Raw genomic sequence first — 16,237 nt, 5'->3', positions numbered from 1 at the left:
TTTTCACAGCCTGAGGAAGAGCTTGATCCTGAAGAGAGGGACAACTTCCTCCAACAGCTTTACAAGTTTATGGAAGACAGAGGTAACAATTGCTGTATTTATTTATAATTTAATCTGTAGCCTACTTTAATGGCTTTTAAAATAGCTTTTAAATGTAATGGGTTTTATTATGAGCATATTTGTCATGTCAGTGGAAAAGATAACAGCTAGTCTGGTGCAAGGAGAAACACTTCCACCTGTTTTCACATGTGGCAGGTCTACTTCTAGTACTTTGAAGCACAGCACACAGAGGAAACATAAATCCCTCTAGAGGTGTTTTGTTTTTCTTGGCTTTCACAAAACCTTTTCAATGCTAACAATCCCTGTTAAATAAGCTCTTGGTTGATTGCTTGTTGTGACAGCCATGGCTGGGAACTTTGCTGCTGTTAATCTGAGGCTGGAACCTGAGGAGGCTGTTCATGGATGGTGGAATTCAGCCAGCAGGGAATGGGAGATATGTCATCTTAGTCTCCTTGCAGAACTGTCTCAATCATATGCAGGTGTAGCAGTGATATTTGCCTGAGGAGACAACTTAAGAGATTGTTACTTTGTCCTGTAGCTAGAACAAGAAAATAGCATATTTTAAATATTGTTCTTTACAGAATTAGGTGAGACTGTACTGGAATAGTCCTGGTCTAAGGTATACACTGGAAGTGCATGCTCTGTGTATAGAGAGCAGGATATACCTGCTGACTGGGGAGAGCTGTTGTTGCATAAACCATTCACATCTGAAGTTCTGATGAGGCTGACACTAAAATGGAATGTTTTCTGTGCCTTGCCTGCACAACTCCGCTGCTTAAAAAAAAAAAAGCCTGGAGTTTTATCTTCTACAGTATATTTGTTCATTTTGCTTATGAACTTGCTATTACAATTTGAATACTGTGTTAATCCAGCAATAACACCGGTGCAGGTTGACTACAAGTGCAACTATTGCCTTTTTACTCTATTTTTCTTTCTTTTTCCTTGACAAAAGTTACCTGAATTATATTTTTGTAGTATAGTGCATATAGTACAGCAAATGTTGATGTAGTTGAATTTGAAGTAACCAAAGCTAAGAGTAAAATGTAAAGTGCATGTAGTGCATGAATATTTTCCCCCACTCCTCCCCCAGTTTTCTTCTTGCATTTTAAAATCTGGGGGAGAAATCTAGTTACCTCTGTAAAGGAGGCTCTGCATCCCTATGAGCGAGGTGCGTTCTAGCCCACAAAATTGTAAAAGAACAGTTCAAAGTCTATTCACTATTGCCAGTTCTTATCACAGGTTTAGAAACTGATCTTGAAATATATATGAAAATATACTTGACTTCATCCAATATAATTTTGAGGCCTCCTGTGTATAACCAGTGTTTCTTGGAGAATAACCTGCCTTGGGGGAGTAAGAGTCTATGTCAGGTTGGAAAAAAAATACTCCTGTGCTGCTGGACTAATCCACAATTTTCTTTCTTGTAGCATGAATCTTCCCTCTTTTCTGTTTTCCTCCTTCCTCACTCCCTTTCTTAAGCAGTCTCAGACTATACACCACATAGGGATCATGTACAAGCATTTGTACACCAAATTTGAAGGCTCAGCCCAGACACTGTCATTTAAGCTAATATGTTGAGAGAGCAACATACAGGACTTTTTCAGGACTGGGTCTTTCCCCCTGCCCGTGTACATTAATTTGTTTTCCTTTACACCCCCACCCCCCATAGGAAGATTTCTTTTCTCCCAGGATTTGTTCTACATTCTGTTCTCTTTGTATGTATGTTTTGATTTGTGTGATCATGACAGTGTTCTCAAAGTCCTATAACATCATTTTAATGATTCCAAATATAATTGTATGAAGATGAGAAGCAGCAGGGTGTGAGGTTTGATATCCTTCCTTGCTGGGAGGAGTACTGTTTATGTACACAGCCACTTGCCCCAAGTCACTTTTGGTTTCTTGTTTTGCAGTTAATCATTGTTCTTTACATCATTGCCACTCATCTGATTTGAGTTTGTTCGTTTTTTGCCAGAGCGGTCCCAAATAGCCACATCCTGTTAGGGCTTTGTGCTTTTTTCAAAGTCTGACAATTTGCTTGTGTATATCTTTTCCTAATGCAGCATTGCTGCTGCTTCCTCATTCCTTTCAGACCACAGTATTTTGAGTTAATCTCTTCACACACTGCTCTGTAACAGCGCTCATCAGGTGTTCTGCGGAGCTTGCTGCAATTCTGGCTGTCTACCTGTTCAGGAGAGGGACAGTGGGATGCAGCCAGTTTGATGGCACAAATCTGAAAGGAGGTCCAGAAATGACAGTTAGCAGGCAGCTGGTGCCAGTGTGCTAATCAACCACCCAGAAATACGTGATGCATTCAAAAGAAGGTGAAGCCTTAATTCCTGACTGGAAACTATGAACTTCTTGTGACTTTTATCTTGGAATTATTAAATACAGATTTTAAAATGCAGAAAGATATTGGTAATCAAATGTGTTCTAAAGGAATGGAAGAAGTGGTTTGTTGTTCTTTGTGGTAAATTTTTATTTCTGGTTTTGTTTTATTTAGGTACTCCTATCAATAAACCACCTGTTCTGGGCTACAAGGACCTTAATCTCTTCCAACTTTTTAGACTGGTATATCAGCAGGGTGGGTGTGACAATGTAAGTGTTGAACATTTCCTGAACTATGTATCTCTGTTCATTCTTAAGGGCTGTGGCTTGTGGCTGTGTTATATATCATTCCTTAATGTTCTCGGTTAAGAAAACCTGAAAACTTCTTTTTTTTTCTTCCCTTTTTTTTTCCCCTCCCGAAGATTGAGAGTGGTGCTGTATGGAAGCAAATTTATATGGACCTTGGCATTCCTATTTTGAACTCGGCTGCTTCCTACAATGTAAAAACTGCTTATAGAAAGTAAGTTCTCATATTGTATGATGGTGAAAACAATTTTCCTGGGTGTTTTTTTTTTTTGTTAGTAGCATGTGCAATATTCAAGCAGTTTGTGATAGGTTAGTGAAACAGTAGTTGTCATTCTTCAGTTAACAGTTCTGAGCATTTTCCAGTACTGAGGATAAAAACAGTGGAGGACAGGAGTATGTGCTCAGGGCTGAATAAGTTCCTGTTGCTCTAATACATTAGTATTCTGCTAATTTCCTTATCAAGAAGCATTCACTTTCAGCATGTGGTGATGTTATTTCAGGGTACAACAGTGAAATTATAAAAAAAAAAGCTTTGGCAAATTCAAATTTTGTAGATGCTGCATGCAAGGAGAATTTTATGCCAGTTTCTTTAGCTTCCTGAAAAACATTGATAGAGATAGATGTGTTTCAGACTGCATATTTAAATACCATCTTTGTGGAATCTGTAGAATAATGGCTTTAGGGCAATTTAGTTTACGTTGCTGTGGTGGATGTGACAGGATGAAGTAGTAAAATCACTGTTTGGAATGAGTAAATGCATAAATTCTTCTATTCTGACCCCTGGTTTTCAGTTGTGTTTTAACTTTTGAAATAGAAACCTTTTCTAAATAAAAAATATTTTTATTATTTATCCTCCTGGAAGTTTGACAAGAAACAATTGGGCTTTTTGAGTAAAAGGGAACAATGAGGTTCTCTTGAGTCGAACCTAAGGAAATTTGGCTGATTGAATAGGGATGACTAATAACTCATGTTAAAGTTGATGAAGATGAAAATATTCTGTCTGCAGTGTGATTTGAACAGGGCACGTATTTAAGGTCTGTATTCTAGAGAGAAGAATATCATAAAAAGAGTAATTGGCAAATATGTACTGGGTTGCTGTTACAGTAGAAATAATTATGTTGTATGAACACATGATAGTGTGTTGTAACTTGCATATTTATTCCTTCAGGAATAAGCTAATTCCTATTTCTCTCACCTATAACTGGATTAGAGTGTCCACACAGGCAGATACCAGAAAACAAGCTGATGCATGGCAGTTTGTTACCATGTGGTAACTTGTTTGTATGCCCATATTCTAATACTAGGCTGATTTTAGCTGTCATTATTCATTTGCAGAACAGTATACGTGTTCTTAGGCTTTACTGTCACAAACTCTCAATTGGATGGGGATGAAATTAAATTTGTGGGAAGCACCTGTGTGGATTCTTTCTCACCATTTGATTTGTGTGTGTAATAGTTTCTTTTCAAAATCTCTGGCTTTTTGTTTATCTGGGCTTGAGTTGTTGTTGGTTTGTGGTTTTTTTTTTTTGCTTGTTTTTTGTTGGGTTGCTTGGTTTTGTTGGGATTATTCTGTCCTCCCCACTGTTAACCCCTTCCCCCCTCACCACCCCCCCCACCCCCCCAGTTACTGCTTCTTTTGTTTTTCTCTGAGCAGGAAAATAGCTTTTATGCACTTTAGTAAATATAAATGAAACTTTATTTGCGTATATAGGTATCTTTATGGTTTTGAAGAGTATTGCCGTTCTGCAAACATTCAGTTTAGGACCATCCATCACAATGAACAAAAAGTAGTAGAAGACATACAGAAACGTATGGAACCAATGGAGGAAAGTGTGAAGGAGGAACAAAAAATGTCCCCAACAGAAGTTAAAAAAGAAGCAGAAGAAAATTATTCCAGCAGTGAAAGTGAAAAAGAAGAACCAGAACTAAGATCCCCAAGGGTAAGTGGCTTGAATTGGTTTCTATTTAGTACTTAACAAAATACCTTTGTATAGTGAAAGGTTTACATAATGAGTTTTCCCTTGTGGAGTGATTATAGGTTTGAATTGGCATACTTGTACAGGCATAGGACAGGGTTCTGTGAACACAGAGTTGGTGTTAATGGTTAATTATGTTCTGCCTGTGAATAGATCAGTTTTGTTTATTTCTTCTACTCTAAGCCATCTGAGGGATTTGCTCAGACTGTGTTGAAGGTCAGACGTGTTTCAATTCAGGGAGAGCTTGAAGAGCTGCTGAGGGCTGGATATCGTCAGAATATCAGCCTGTAAAACTCAGCAGGACAGTCTTGGTTGTGGGTGGGAATTTCTACAGGTACATGGAATATGGAGCTTTCCAGCAAGAAGCAAGAATATTAAGGGACTACTACAGCTTTAAGAATCAAAGGAAGACCCATTTCTCTGAGTTGGTTTTTATCACAGTATCTCTTTTTTTAATAAACACTACAATTTTACAGTATATAGGCAAAGTAGAGGGAGGAACACTTATATTTTGTCTTCCTTCATCCCTGAGTGCTGTAGAGGGGAGGGTGGTTAACAGTAGTTACATAGATAAGATCAGTGACCCATCAGATAGTGGATACTGAACCTGATGGAGAATACAAGAGTACTTTTGAGGTACTTGAATATGATGCTGTAGTGCTCCTGTTAATTCTGTTAAAAGGACATTTTATGTTCTTTAACAGAGCATGATTGCTGAAGGACAGGAATTGCTACTTTTTAAATTGTTCAAATTGTAAGGATTCTGTTCAACTGAAGTGTAATTTGATTAAAGTACTTCTGGCAAACCAACTTTTCAAGCAGGTTTATGGCCTTTTAAATTAATAGATGAAAAGACAAATCTAAACTTGTATTTACATTATGTATTATGTTTTACATTTCTATCTAACTGCAAGTGGCTTTTCCAAGCTGTGTCAGCCTTAATGAACCTCATGGCATAACATTAGTTTTGTTGTTAGCTTTTGCTGTTTGGGTTTTAGGGTGGGTTGTGGTTTTGTTTTTTGTTTTTTTTTTTGAGTTTTTTTTGTTGTTTCTTTTTGTGTGGTGTTTTTGTTTTTTTTAAAGGGGAAGAAAACTGGTGAGAGGATAAAGTAGAAGAATTTTTTTCCCTTTTTATCATTGGCTGGCTGTGTTAATTTGTTGCTAAAGAAATATTGGTCATGTATCTTATTACTTTATTAATCCAGTCACCAGCTATCTATTTATGAATTATTATTTTTCCAAAGTATTTGAAGTGTTTGTCATTATGTTACTGTGAATTTTAATTATCACAGTACCTCCATTACTGTTGTCTTTGGATGGCTTCCAGATAATTAATTTTGCATTCATAATGTATTTTAAATGTTCTTATTGCAAAGCAATGACCCTATCAAGAGACTTTCAATACCAAAATGACAATCCTCTACTAGATCCGCAAGAAGCAGTTGCAGATAGCCCCAGACAGCAATTGTAACAGTTCGCTGTCAGGAATGAAGATGCCTCTCAAGCATCATCAAGTCCTCTACAAGCACTTTAATGATATTGCCGTAGTTGAGCAAGGCATTTTGGCCCTTTCTATTTGGGCAACAGACCTTACAAATGTCCTGAAATCCTCTAGAAGGTAATCAGAAGTTCATCCTCTTTATTCTAAATGAAGCAGAATGACTTTATTTTGGAGTGATTTTGGTTTGGGTTTGTTTGTGGGGTGTTTTGTTTGTTTGCTTGTTGTTTTTTTTGTTGGCTTTTTTTGTCGGTTTGGGGGGGGGGGGAGGTGTTTGGGTTTGTTTTCTTTTGTTGTTTGGGGTTTTTTTGTTTGGTTTGTTGGTGTTTTTTTTTATTGTTCCCTCCTCCCAAATAACAAGACTTCATGCTGTTATTTTAAGATTTTAGAGTATTTTGCTTTTTGCTGTTATCTCCAGCTTTTTTTTCCATACAGGAATATTATTTCCCTCTTCACTGTGGTTTGGACTATACAGAGAACAGTTGACAAGAGTCATTAAACTGTTCTTATTTCTGTTCTAGGGACGAAGAAGACTTCCCCGTGATGCAACCCCAGCTAAAAAAGATAGTGAAGAGGATAAAACACAAGACAAATTAAAAGACAGTAACAAGGAAAATAAAGATATAGAGGAAATGCCTGAGAATGCAGAGAAGAAAGAAAATGAAACTTCACTAGGGAGAAAAAGTACACCAAAGCAAAAGGAGAAAAAAATTAAAAAACAGGAGGATTCTGACAAAGAGTCAGATGAAGAGGAAGAGAGGCAGAGGGAGAGGTAAACATTAACTTATGTCACCTTCTTACGCGTATGTCTGTCGTGATTGAGCCATACCTGAAGCAGGAGTATGCACAACTAAAATGTGGAAATTGGGGACCTATTCACTCATCAGCCAAGACAGGAAAGGGAAACTTTGATTTCAAGCTTGTAAATGTGCTGTACTTCATGGAAGCATCTTTTTCTGGTAGGCAGCAGACTCATTTTCTTGAAGGTCTTGCCAAGGATATGTTAGTGCTTTGTCACAGTTGTATGTACAGACACAGAGTAGACCAGGCTGTGTCTGTCAAGTGCTGTATGGATGATGAGCAACCGTTTGGGCAGACTTGTCTGGGCAGTTGAAATGCAAATGGAAAAGAGAGACCCTCTTCTCCCATGCTTTTGTTAAAGTGTTTAATGATGGCTGGTGAACCTACAGGGTGCTTGTTTTTGTTACTTGATGTATTGTAGGCAGGCAAGCAGGGGATCAGCTAATAAGGAAAGGAAAAGGAAAGAGGGAGTTTGTATGGAACACGCAGGTAGGCTGAAGAGGAGAATGGAGAGACATGGAAGGGTAAAAGAAAAACAGCATCCACAGACTAAGCTTGACAAGTTGAATTGGATATATAGTCATGGTTACAAATGAGTGTGACCAGGTGAGTAATTCATTACCAGAGTAGACCTCTTAGCTGACTTTGGCTGTGGTCAAGGGCAGTGTCTTACCAGCTTAAACTGGCTTTCCTACCTTGTTTTTCTTGTCCTTGTGGCTAAGTGGTTTGGACACAAGTTACTGCTGAATGAAGCCTGATACAGGTATTGTGTGTTTTCTTCTAAAGAGCTTTGAGGAGTAGGAGAAACACATGGTTATTTTAAAGAAAGTGTCTCTATACAGTCCGAAAAAGATAATCTTGCAGTGTCCCATAGCATGTGGAAATGCCTCAAGTGAAGGTGCAGTGTTTGGTGTGCAGGAGGTCACAGGAGGATGGATATCAGGTGACATGGGCACCAAAGAGTTTTTTCTTTAAGTGGTGTGGATGGTTCTGGTCCTCTTTCCTTTAATTATTTGCCACAGCAAAATAGTTGCTGTTGAAGGCTAATGAATATATTTCATCAAAAGCAAACCTATAGTCTTTTTCACTATTTTCTTTTTTGGTGACTTTTTTTGTAGTTTAACTTTTACATTATGCTAAATTCACCCTAAAAAAAAGGAGAGAAGTATAGGTAAAAATAGGATAGATTGTGATTCTTGAAAGTATGTTTAGGTAGAATGTTTAAATATCAGATATAGCTATAATAAGAGGTAGATGTAGCTAATAAGAGGTGTGTAGACACTTTCAGTCTTTGTTAAACACTGTTATAATCAACTTTTCTCATTGGAATAGTGAGGGGATCACTATGATGGCCATTCAAGCTAATGAACACTGTTAGTAAACTGTAGCCTATTAAGCAAACTGTAGGAGAGAGAATTTTTCTTTTTAAATAACATGCCAAAGTCAGTTCTTCCTGTCTTACTTAGGACTCAAACACTGAGTTAACTTACACCTCTTTCTGCATTATCAAAATATTCATTTAAAAATACTTTAAGTTCAGAGGTAGTTGTACACATAATTGTGTACAAAAATTGTGTTTATATTATATTTTTTCTGGATATTTTTGGCACTTACTCCTGTTTTCTCAAAGTCCTATTCTTGATGTGAGAAGCTGTGTCCAAGGTAGCTTCAGAGGCAGTGCAGGACAGAGAAGATGGAAATATTTTTTCTTGTAGCCTTTTTCTTTTGTAGTAGCTTGGCTACCCCAGTTAAATGTTGAAACATTGTCTCTAATTAGTGGGCATTTTAAATACGCTTTACTGCAGGGAGGAAATTGAGAACAAAGGAGAATCAGAAGGTGAAGAGGATGAGGAAGATGCAGAACCCTGCCTGACTGGAACCAAAGTGAAAGTAAAATATGGACGTGGAAAGACTCAAAAAATCTATGAAGCCAGTATTAAAAGCACAGAAATAGATGATGGAGAAGTTTTATATTTAGTTCACTACTATGGTTGGAATGTAAGGTGAGGATAACAATTGCCTTTCATTTCTTTTTTTGTTAAATGGATTATTTACAAAAGAATTTTTGTTCTAAGAACAAAAAGAGAAAGATGATCAGTGACTTGGCTCTGAATGGAACTATCAACATGGTAACAGGATCTGACTGTATTACACGTTTCAGTGTTAGTAATTTTGTTCATGGTATGACACTACAATATGGAAACGTACAAGGAGTATATTCTGAGATTTCAAAGCTTTCATCTGGCTTAAAGTGAGTAATCCTCACTCCTCACAGGAGCATCCCTGTAATTTACTGTGTCAGCTACTGTTAGCACTATTGGACTTTATTTATGGGAGTCATTGATGATGGTGAAGACCTCTACAATTGAGTGTAACAAGCACTGAAATTTTGGCAACACAATTTAATCTTGTATTGCATGTTAACTGTGATTATAAAGAATGGTTGTTATAAAGAGCTACAGAATCTTAAAATGCTTCTCTTGCCAGCCATGCTTTATATTCAGCACTGCTGCAGAAATGGCTTTTTTGCTCTTGTTCTTAAGAGCATTGTTTAGTGTGTAGACAAACATATCACAAAATGAATTTTTGAAACTAGAACATTTCTGGTATATAACTTGAGATGTTCCAAATCCATACATTTCTAATTAAACTAAGCAGGTTTCTTTATGTGGCAACACAAAGTTTATGTGTGTGGGGATATAATTACACGTGTCCTTTTACCTTTTTAGTAACTCAGGAGATTCTAAGGAGAACTAGCAGCGTATTTGTGCTTTTCAGAATCTCATGCAGTTTGTTGCTATAATTTAAAAATTTTACCTTAAAAAATAAAAAAAAAAGAAAAACCAAGAAAAACCAAAATGACATTTTACTATTGTGGTGAAAACTGCTTTTTGTATATGATGTGAAATAATTGACAAAACTATAGCTGATGCAGTCCCCTGGGTTTCAGTGCTTTGCTAGCAAGAGACAGGGAAGTTTGCGTCTCCATTTCCCCATCCCATAAATCTTTTGTGGGCTAGAAGTGCAATTCATCTTTGTAATGCCAGATACCGCGTGCATTTGTAAATATATTCTCTACTTTCCTCACTCTCTTTAATAAGTATTTTCTGTAACTCAGTCTTTTTAATCCCCATATTGCAAACGAATTTTTATTATTTAGTGATAATAACAGTATGTTGTTTCTCACTTTTAGATACGATGAATGGGTGAAAGCTGATCGTATTATCTGGCCTGTGGACAAAGGAGGACCAAAGAGAAAACAGAAGAAAAAAACAAAAGTAATAGTTATTTCAGTAATATTTTTTTGTAGTACAATGCTTAATGACTATCACAGTTCCTTATTTTTCAAAAAAGTTACTCAGTCCACAAACTATTTTTTTAATAGAAGTGTAGAGCAAAAGGTTTTGGTGATCAGCAGTGAAATGTTAATAAACATTCATTGTATTCCCCTCAGAATAAAGAAGACAGTGAGAAGGATGAGAAGAAGGATGAGGAGAAACAAAAATCAAAGCGTGGGCGACCCCCTCTGAAATCTACTCTTCCATCCAACACGTCCTGCAGTTTATCCAAAACGCCTACTAGTGAAGGTAAATCAGGAGCCAGAAGTGCACGGAACAACTTGTCAGATTCCTCACCATTACCAAATGGAACAGAAGGTACATCTGGTGCACTCATGTTCTGGCATGGAAGTGCATGTAAAGAGTGATGTCATGCGGTGCATTAATATGACCACTTCAGAGAACACAGTGCTGTCAGCAGGTTTAAAGTCCTACTTATCCAGTCAGTGTACAAGCAACAGAACGGAAAAAAATTTTGGCGCAGGTTTTACTCTATAAAAATGAACACTTTTGATTTTTAGCAACACCTCACAGGCAGATGAGACGTAGCCCAGGAATGTTTGATTCTGGTGGAGACTCAAACAGTGAGTGCTTAGGCTTTTGAGGTTTTTCAGTACTTTTTTGAAGAGAAGTTTGATTTTTAACTTTTTGTTCATCCCTGTGAATTTTATTGAGGAAATAGTTGAGCTGACACTGCTGAGGAGTAGTGAGTTTGCTCACTGAAGAGCTATGGCATGGAAATGACTGTGCAAATAATTCCATATTCTTTAGTCAGAGCCTTTCAGTCCTAATCATGAGCAGACCAACTCTAGTAGTATAATGATAGTCTTCATTGTGGTATTTAAGTCTTCAATCCCAGTACTAAATCATGCACCCTAAGTTGTTAATTATATACAAAAGACAGCAATATTTTTGGTATTTCTAAGTCTTTGTGAAAAAGAACTGAAGTGAAACCACTGTCTGCTTTCAGCACAGATCCCTGAACAATCTGGTAATGTAAATATGCTTTCTCTGCATATGGTGCATACAATAGATTTGTACAATAGTTAATGGTGAAATGTCCATATTGTGGTGTAGAAGGGTTTGTTTTTTTACTGTTTGGGGGCGCATGGAGGGGAGAAGTGTTGGGTTTTTTGCTTTGTAATGTCAGGTGGGGCAGGCGGTTTCCACAGAGAGATAGCAGATTATGGGAATGTGTTTTTTCTACTATAAACTGTAATTTGTTTATACCAGCTTGTCTGGGGGAAATAACAGAAGAACCACCAAATACCTCAAGCTGGAAGGGACTCATAATTAAGTCCAACTCCCTACTCCTTGCAGGACTACCTAAAACTAAGACTAAGAGTGTCATCCAAATGCATCTGGAACACAGATAGCACCACTATTTGCAGTTTCATAGAAATTTTGAGTAAAAATAAGAACTGTAATAAGTGCATTGAATTGTGCAGGACTTTGAAATTGTGTATTCTAAACTGATGTGAATGTGGAAGAAAGTTTTTGTGTGGTTGAAAAAGGAAATTGTGTTGTAATTGATGATTTAAGGTGCTGTTTCCTTCTTTTTTCAAATTTGTAGACTCTGGCTCTTCTGACAGCGAAGCAGATGAATCATCTGAAAAGAATTTGAATGAAGAATTTTCTCCAGAAACTTCAGAACTGGATAAAAGTGAAAAGCTACATGATGAGAAGCTAGATGAAGAAAACCCAAAGATTCCTCATGCACTGAAAGAAAATGACAGGACTCAAGTACAGCCACTAGAAACACTGAAACTGGAAGTTGAAGAAAGTGAACAAATTGTTCAGACTTTGGGAAATAAAACAGAACAAACAGAAGAAATCAAAAGAGAGGCTGAAAAATCACCTAAAAGTAAAGGGAGAAGGAGCAAGACAAAAGATCTGTCTTTAGAGAATGCCAAGATTTCACTAGGAAGCCAAGAAGAGGTTGCAAATGAATCTCTTGCAGAACCTGAAAGATTAGACATGTCTTCCTTGGACTGTAAAGAAATTTCCAGCACTACTGAAAGTGAAATGGAACCTTCTACAAAAGATAAGAAGCTTTTGAAAAGGAAAACTTTAGAACAGGCATCACCTGAAAAGAGAAATCGACGACAGAGTGAGATGGAAGTGCCAAATATTGTATCTGAAGAGAGGACCAATGAATGTACTGGAGCAGAAGAATGTAGAGGGCTGAATGCTGAAGAGTCCCTCAGAACGGAGAATGAGGAAATGCCATCCCTGGTGGCAGAGTCGGTTCAGCACACTCACGAGCTGAGAAATGAGATCTCTGAACGTCCTTCTGAAGAAAATGAGAATGTTCCCTTAAAAGATGAGGATGATGCAATGCCTCAGATTGGTCCTGAAACACTGCTGTGCCATGAAGTAGACTTGGATGACTTGGATGAAAAGGAGAAGAGCAGTAGTGAAGACATCATATCAGAAAAGCCAGATCCTAATGCTTCAAATCCCAATCTGTCTGCCTTACCCGCTGCCATCCAGTCGAGCTTTTCAGTGATCTCGCCTCTTACGCTTAGCCAGGATGAATCACGTAGTATCAAGAGCGAAAGTGACATGACGATTGAAGTCGACAGTGTGGTGGAAGAGTCTCAAGAAGGTCTCTGTGAAAGTGAGTCTGCTAATGGATTTGAAGCCAGTACTACATCAAGCACCTGTAGTCTATCTGTGCAAGAAAGAGAGATTGGAGAGAAAGGTGAGCATTCCTGTCAACAGTGATTTCCGAAGTCATTTTAAGTCTGGTTTTACTAAAAGTAGGCTGTTTGTTTTGTCTTCTGGTTTTAAATTTATTTGTTGCTTATACGAAAAGAGCTTGCAAGTAGCAGAGATATTTGAGGTGTCTTGTCTTCCTTTATTTTCTCATTTAGGTCAAAAAAGACCCAGTGATAGCAATAGTGGAACACTGGCAAAAAAACAAAAGCGTACCCCAAAGCGAACAAGTGCTGCAGCCAAAAATGAAAAGAATGGAACAGGTACATTTGAGGGCGGGAGGTTATGCTGCCCTATCAACATGCATAAGGGCACACTGTTCTCACTGTTACCCATTATTTCTATTGGGTGGGACTTCCTTGTCAGGGTTTTTAATTATTATTCATGATTATTCATTAATATTATTAAGGTGCATGATTATTGGCTGTTAACTGTACAGAACTTAGCAGCTCTGCAGTAGCAGTGTTCCTTGGAGATCTCTTGGTTATTTTTAATTACTTCTTAGGAGAAGCTTTTAATAACAACATATATTAGCAGCTACTAAGTATTTACCATTACAATCATTTTTATATAGAGTCATCAAATAGTTGGAAGGGACCTTCAAAGTTCATCTAGTCCACCCCCCTTGCACTGAGCAGTTACATCCTCAACTAGATCAGATAGCTCACATCTAGCCTGGTTTTGAATGTCTCCAGGGATGGTGACATCTGCCACCCTTCTGGGCAGCCTGTGCCAGTATTTTACCACCTTCATTCTAAACGATTTTTAACTCTCATCCATCCTGAATCTCACCTGTTCTAGTTTAAAACCATTACCCCATGTCTTGTCACATGAGGCCCTCTAAAAAAGTCTCTCTCTGTATTTCTTATAGGCACCTTTTAAGTACTGAAAGGGTGCAATAATTGGGTTGGTTATGAATTTGTGAGAGGAGATCTTGTTCTGAGTAGGAACATCTCCTTCAAAGTATTACAGTAGGTGTTTCTCATGGGGAAAAAAATGCATCTATGAAGTACAGAAAAAATGCTTGATGCTGAAGAATAACTTCTCAGCAAAAGAAATCTTGCATGTGTTTATCTCAGTTATGTGACTTATTTTTTTAATTTACTATAGAGATTTTGATTTTTGCATTTCTGTACCGCATTTCTGTACCACATTTCTGCTGATGATTGTATTGAATGAGTCAATACATTTAGGCCCTGTGGCAGTATTGTTACAGTTTTTAAATATCAGACTGAAATCAGAATTCTGACATACAATATTGAGAAATATGTGACATGCCTGTGTAAAACTTTGAAATTACTGTGGCAGTCTAAAATATTTGCATATATTAGCTTAAAATTTTCTGTTACATATTAAAGCATTTATGCTTTAGTCATGTTTCAGAACTGTTCCTTTAGATGTGCAAAGCAATTTGGTAGACATATATAGTCGTGGGCTACCTACTTATATTAATACAGTTTTGATCTTTGAAAAGGGGATTCTAGTATTATAACACCAAAATATGTGACTTAAACATAGTTTATCAGTGCTCTAATATTCTTATTTTAATAAGCTGCTTTTTTACTTCTGTAAAAATTTAGATTATTGCTCTTTAACTAAAGGCCTGGTCAGCCCTTGCCTTCTCCTGCATTAAGGATTGATGCACTTGAGAGTTCAGTGCCTTTTGTGTCTTACAAGGCTATACATTCAATCTCATGGTTTTAACTTGTGTGCATTCTGGGATCTCCTAAGCCAGAAGGATCAGTTTTTTTCTTAACTATTTTTTGAGACTATAACTACAGTTCTGAAATGCTAAGTTGTTCGTAAGGGTTCTTTTAAATCCAAGTACATTTCTCTTACTGCAGGACAAAGTAGTGATAGTGAAGACCTTTCTGTCGTAGACAGTTCAAGTAAATGTACTCCTGTAAAACACATAAATGTATCCAAACCACAGAAGATTTCCCGATCACCTGCAAGAGTCATTTCGCCTCACATCAAAGATGGAGAGAAGGATAAACACAGAGAAAAACACCACCACCAGAATGCTTCATCTAGAGTATACAAATGGAGTTTTCAGCTCAGTAAGAATTCTTTAACTTGATGAGAGAGAATTTGTACGAAAATTTGTTCTGAAATTAGTGTGGGGCTCCAAATTAGGTACAGGACTTTTATGGCCTGGTTATGGAAGTATGTTAAATTTTAAGCTGCGTTTTGTAGATCCTTAAGATTCATCATAGAATCCTAGAATAGTTTGGGTTGGAAGGGCCCTTAAAGACCATCTAGATCCAACCCCCCCACCAAAGGCAGGGACACCTTTCACTAGACCCGGTTGTTTAAAGCCCCGTCCAACCTGGCTTTGAACGCTGCCAGGATGGGGCAGCCACAGCTTCCCTGGGCAATCTGTTCCATTATCTCACCACTGTCACGGTAAAGAACTTCTTCCTTCTATCTTTCTCCCCCTCTCTCAGTTTAAAGCCATTCCCCCTTGTCCTATCACTACTTGCTCACAAAAAGTCCCTTTCCTGGTTTCTTGTCAGCCCCTTTAAGCACTGGCAGGCTGCTATAAGGTCTGCTATCAGGATTGTATTAGTTTGTGTAAAATCACCTTGATGAAGCTGTTTTTTCTTCCCACTTTTAAGATGAACTAGACAATATGAGCAGCACTGAAAGGATCTCCTTCTTACAAGAAAAACTACAGGAAATACGAAAATACTACATGTCCTTGAAGTCAGAAGTAGCAACCATAGACAGGAGAAGAAAACGATTAAAAAAGAAGGACAGAGAAGGTAACTTTTAGATTTGCTTTGTGATTCCCATGAGGAGTTAATTCTCTTGAAAATATAACTCAAAGCAACTTGAGTTTAATTGGGAATATCTTTTGGGGAAAAAAAAGTCATCATCCGTTTGCATATATGTTTAGAAAATATTTATGGCTCTTCAGAACTTGACCCTAAGAAACATTCCCTGATTATTTTATAACAGTGTATTAGAAACTTGGATTTCTTAGTGCAAGCTAGGTCTTCAATCCGTGTAATGACTCATCCGATTTATCTTTTCAGTTGACTGGTGATGCAGTAAGGGTATGGTTACTCATCCAATTTATGTGAATATAGCAATGAAAGCACTTGACAAAAAATCTGTATTGGTTTCCTGTGATCATGCTACTACTTTGAGATCTCTTAAACAACCTGCTAGACAAAGAAACCTTCATTCTGATCTGTACTTTGATAACCTGA

The 16,237-nt window shown here is 37.5% G+C and overlaps 1 protein-coding gene across 4 annotated transcripts in view; it reads left to right on the top strand.

Moving 5' to 3' along the window:
- Window positions 1-16,237, top strand: part of ARID4A (AT-rich interaction domain 4A) — a 49,703-nt gene that overhangs the window by 31,627 nt on the left and 1,839 nt on the right. Inside the window, exons 12-23 of one of the 4 annotated variants that reach the window (XM_057410679.1) lie at window positions 10-82; window positions 2,561-2,655; window positions 2,808-2,905; window positions 4,403-4,631; window positions 6,687-6,937; window positions 8,772-8,969; window positions 10,160-10,244; window positions 10,421-10,553; window positions 11,878-13,008; window positions 13,181-13,285; window positions 14,867-15,082; window positions 15,641-15,787. In XM_057410679.1, the coding sequence (XP_057266662.1) occupies window positions 10-82; window positions 2,561-2,655; window positions 2,808-2,905; window positions 4,403-4,631; window positions 6,687-6,937; window positions 8,772-8,969; window positions 10,160-10,244; window positions 10,421-10,553; window positions 11,878-13,008; window positions 13,181-13,285; window positions 14,867-15,082; window positions 15,641-15,787 (2,761 nt within the window). Of the gene's footprint in view, window positions 1-9; window positions 83-2,560; window positions 2,656-2,807; window positions 2,906-4,402; window positions 4,632-6,686; window positions 6,938-8,771; window positions 8,970-10,159; window positions 10,260-10,420; window positions 10,623-11,877; window positions 13,009-13,180; window positions 13,286-14,866; window positions 15,083-15,640; window positions 15,788-16,237 lie in introns of all 4 variants that reach the window. The other 3 variants (XM_057410677.1, XM_057410678.1, XM_057410676.1) reach the window with 3 other exon arrangements.

Source organism: Pezoporus wallicus, unplaced genomic scaffold (genome assembly GCF_028554395.1).
Source record: "Pezoporus wallicus isolate ANWC-B61680 ecotype Strahan unplaced genomic scaffold, APGP_CSIRO_Pwel_v1 contig_8831, whole genome shotgun sequence".
NCBI lineage: Eukaryota > Metazoa > Chordata > Aves > Psittaciformes > Psittacidae > Pezoporus > Pezoporus wallicus.
The sequence above is the reverse complement of the archived record's forward strand: the minus strand, read 5'-3'. Positions and strand labels throughout refer to the sequence as shown.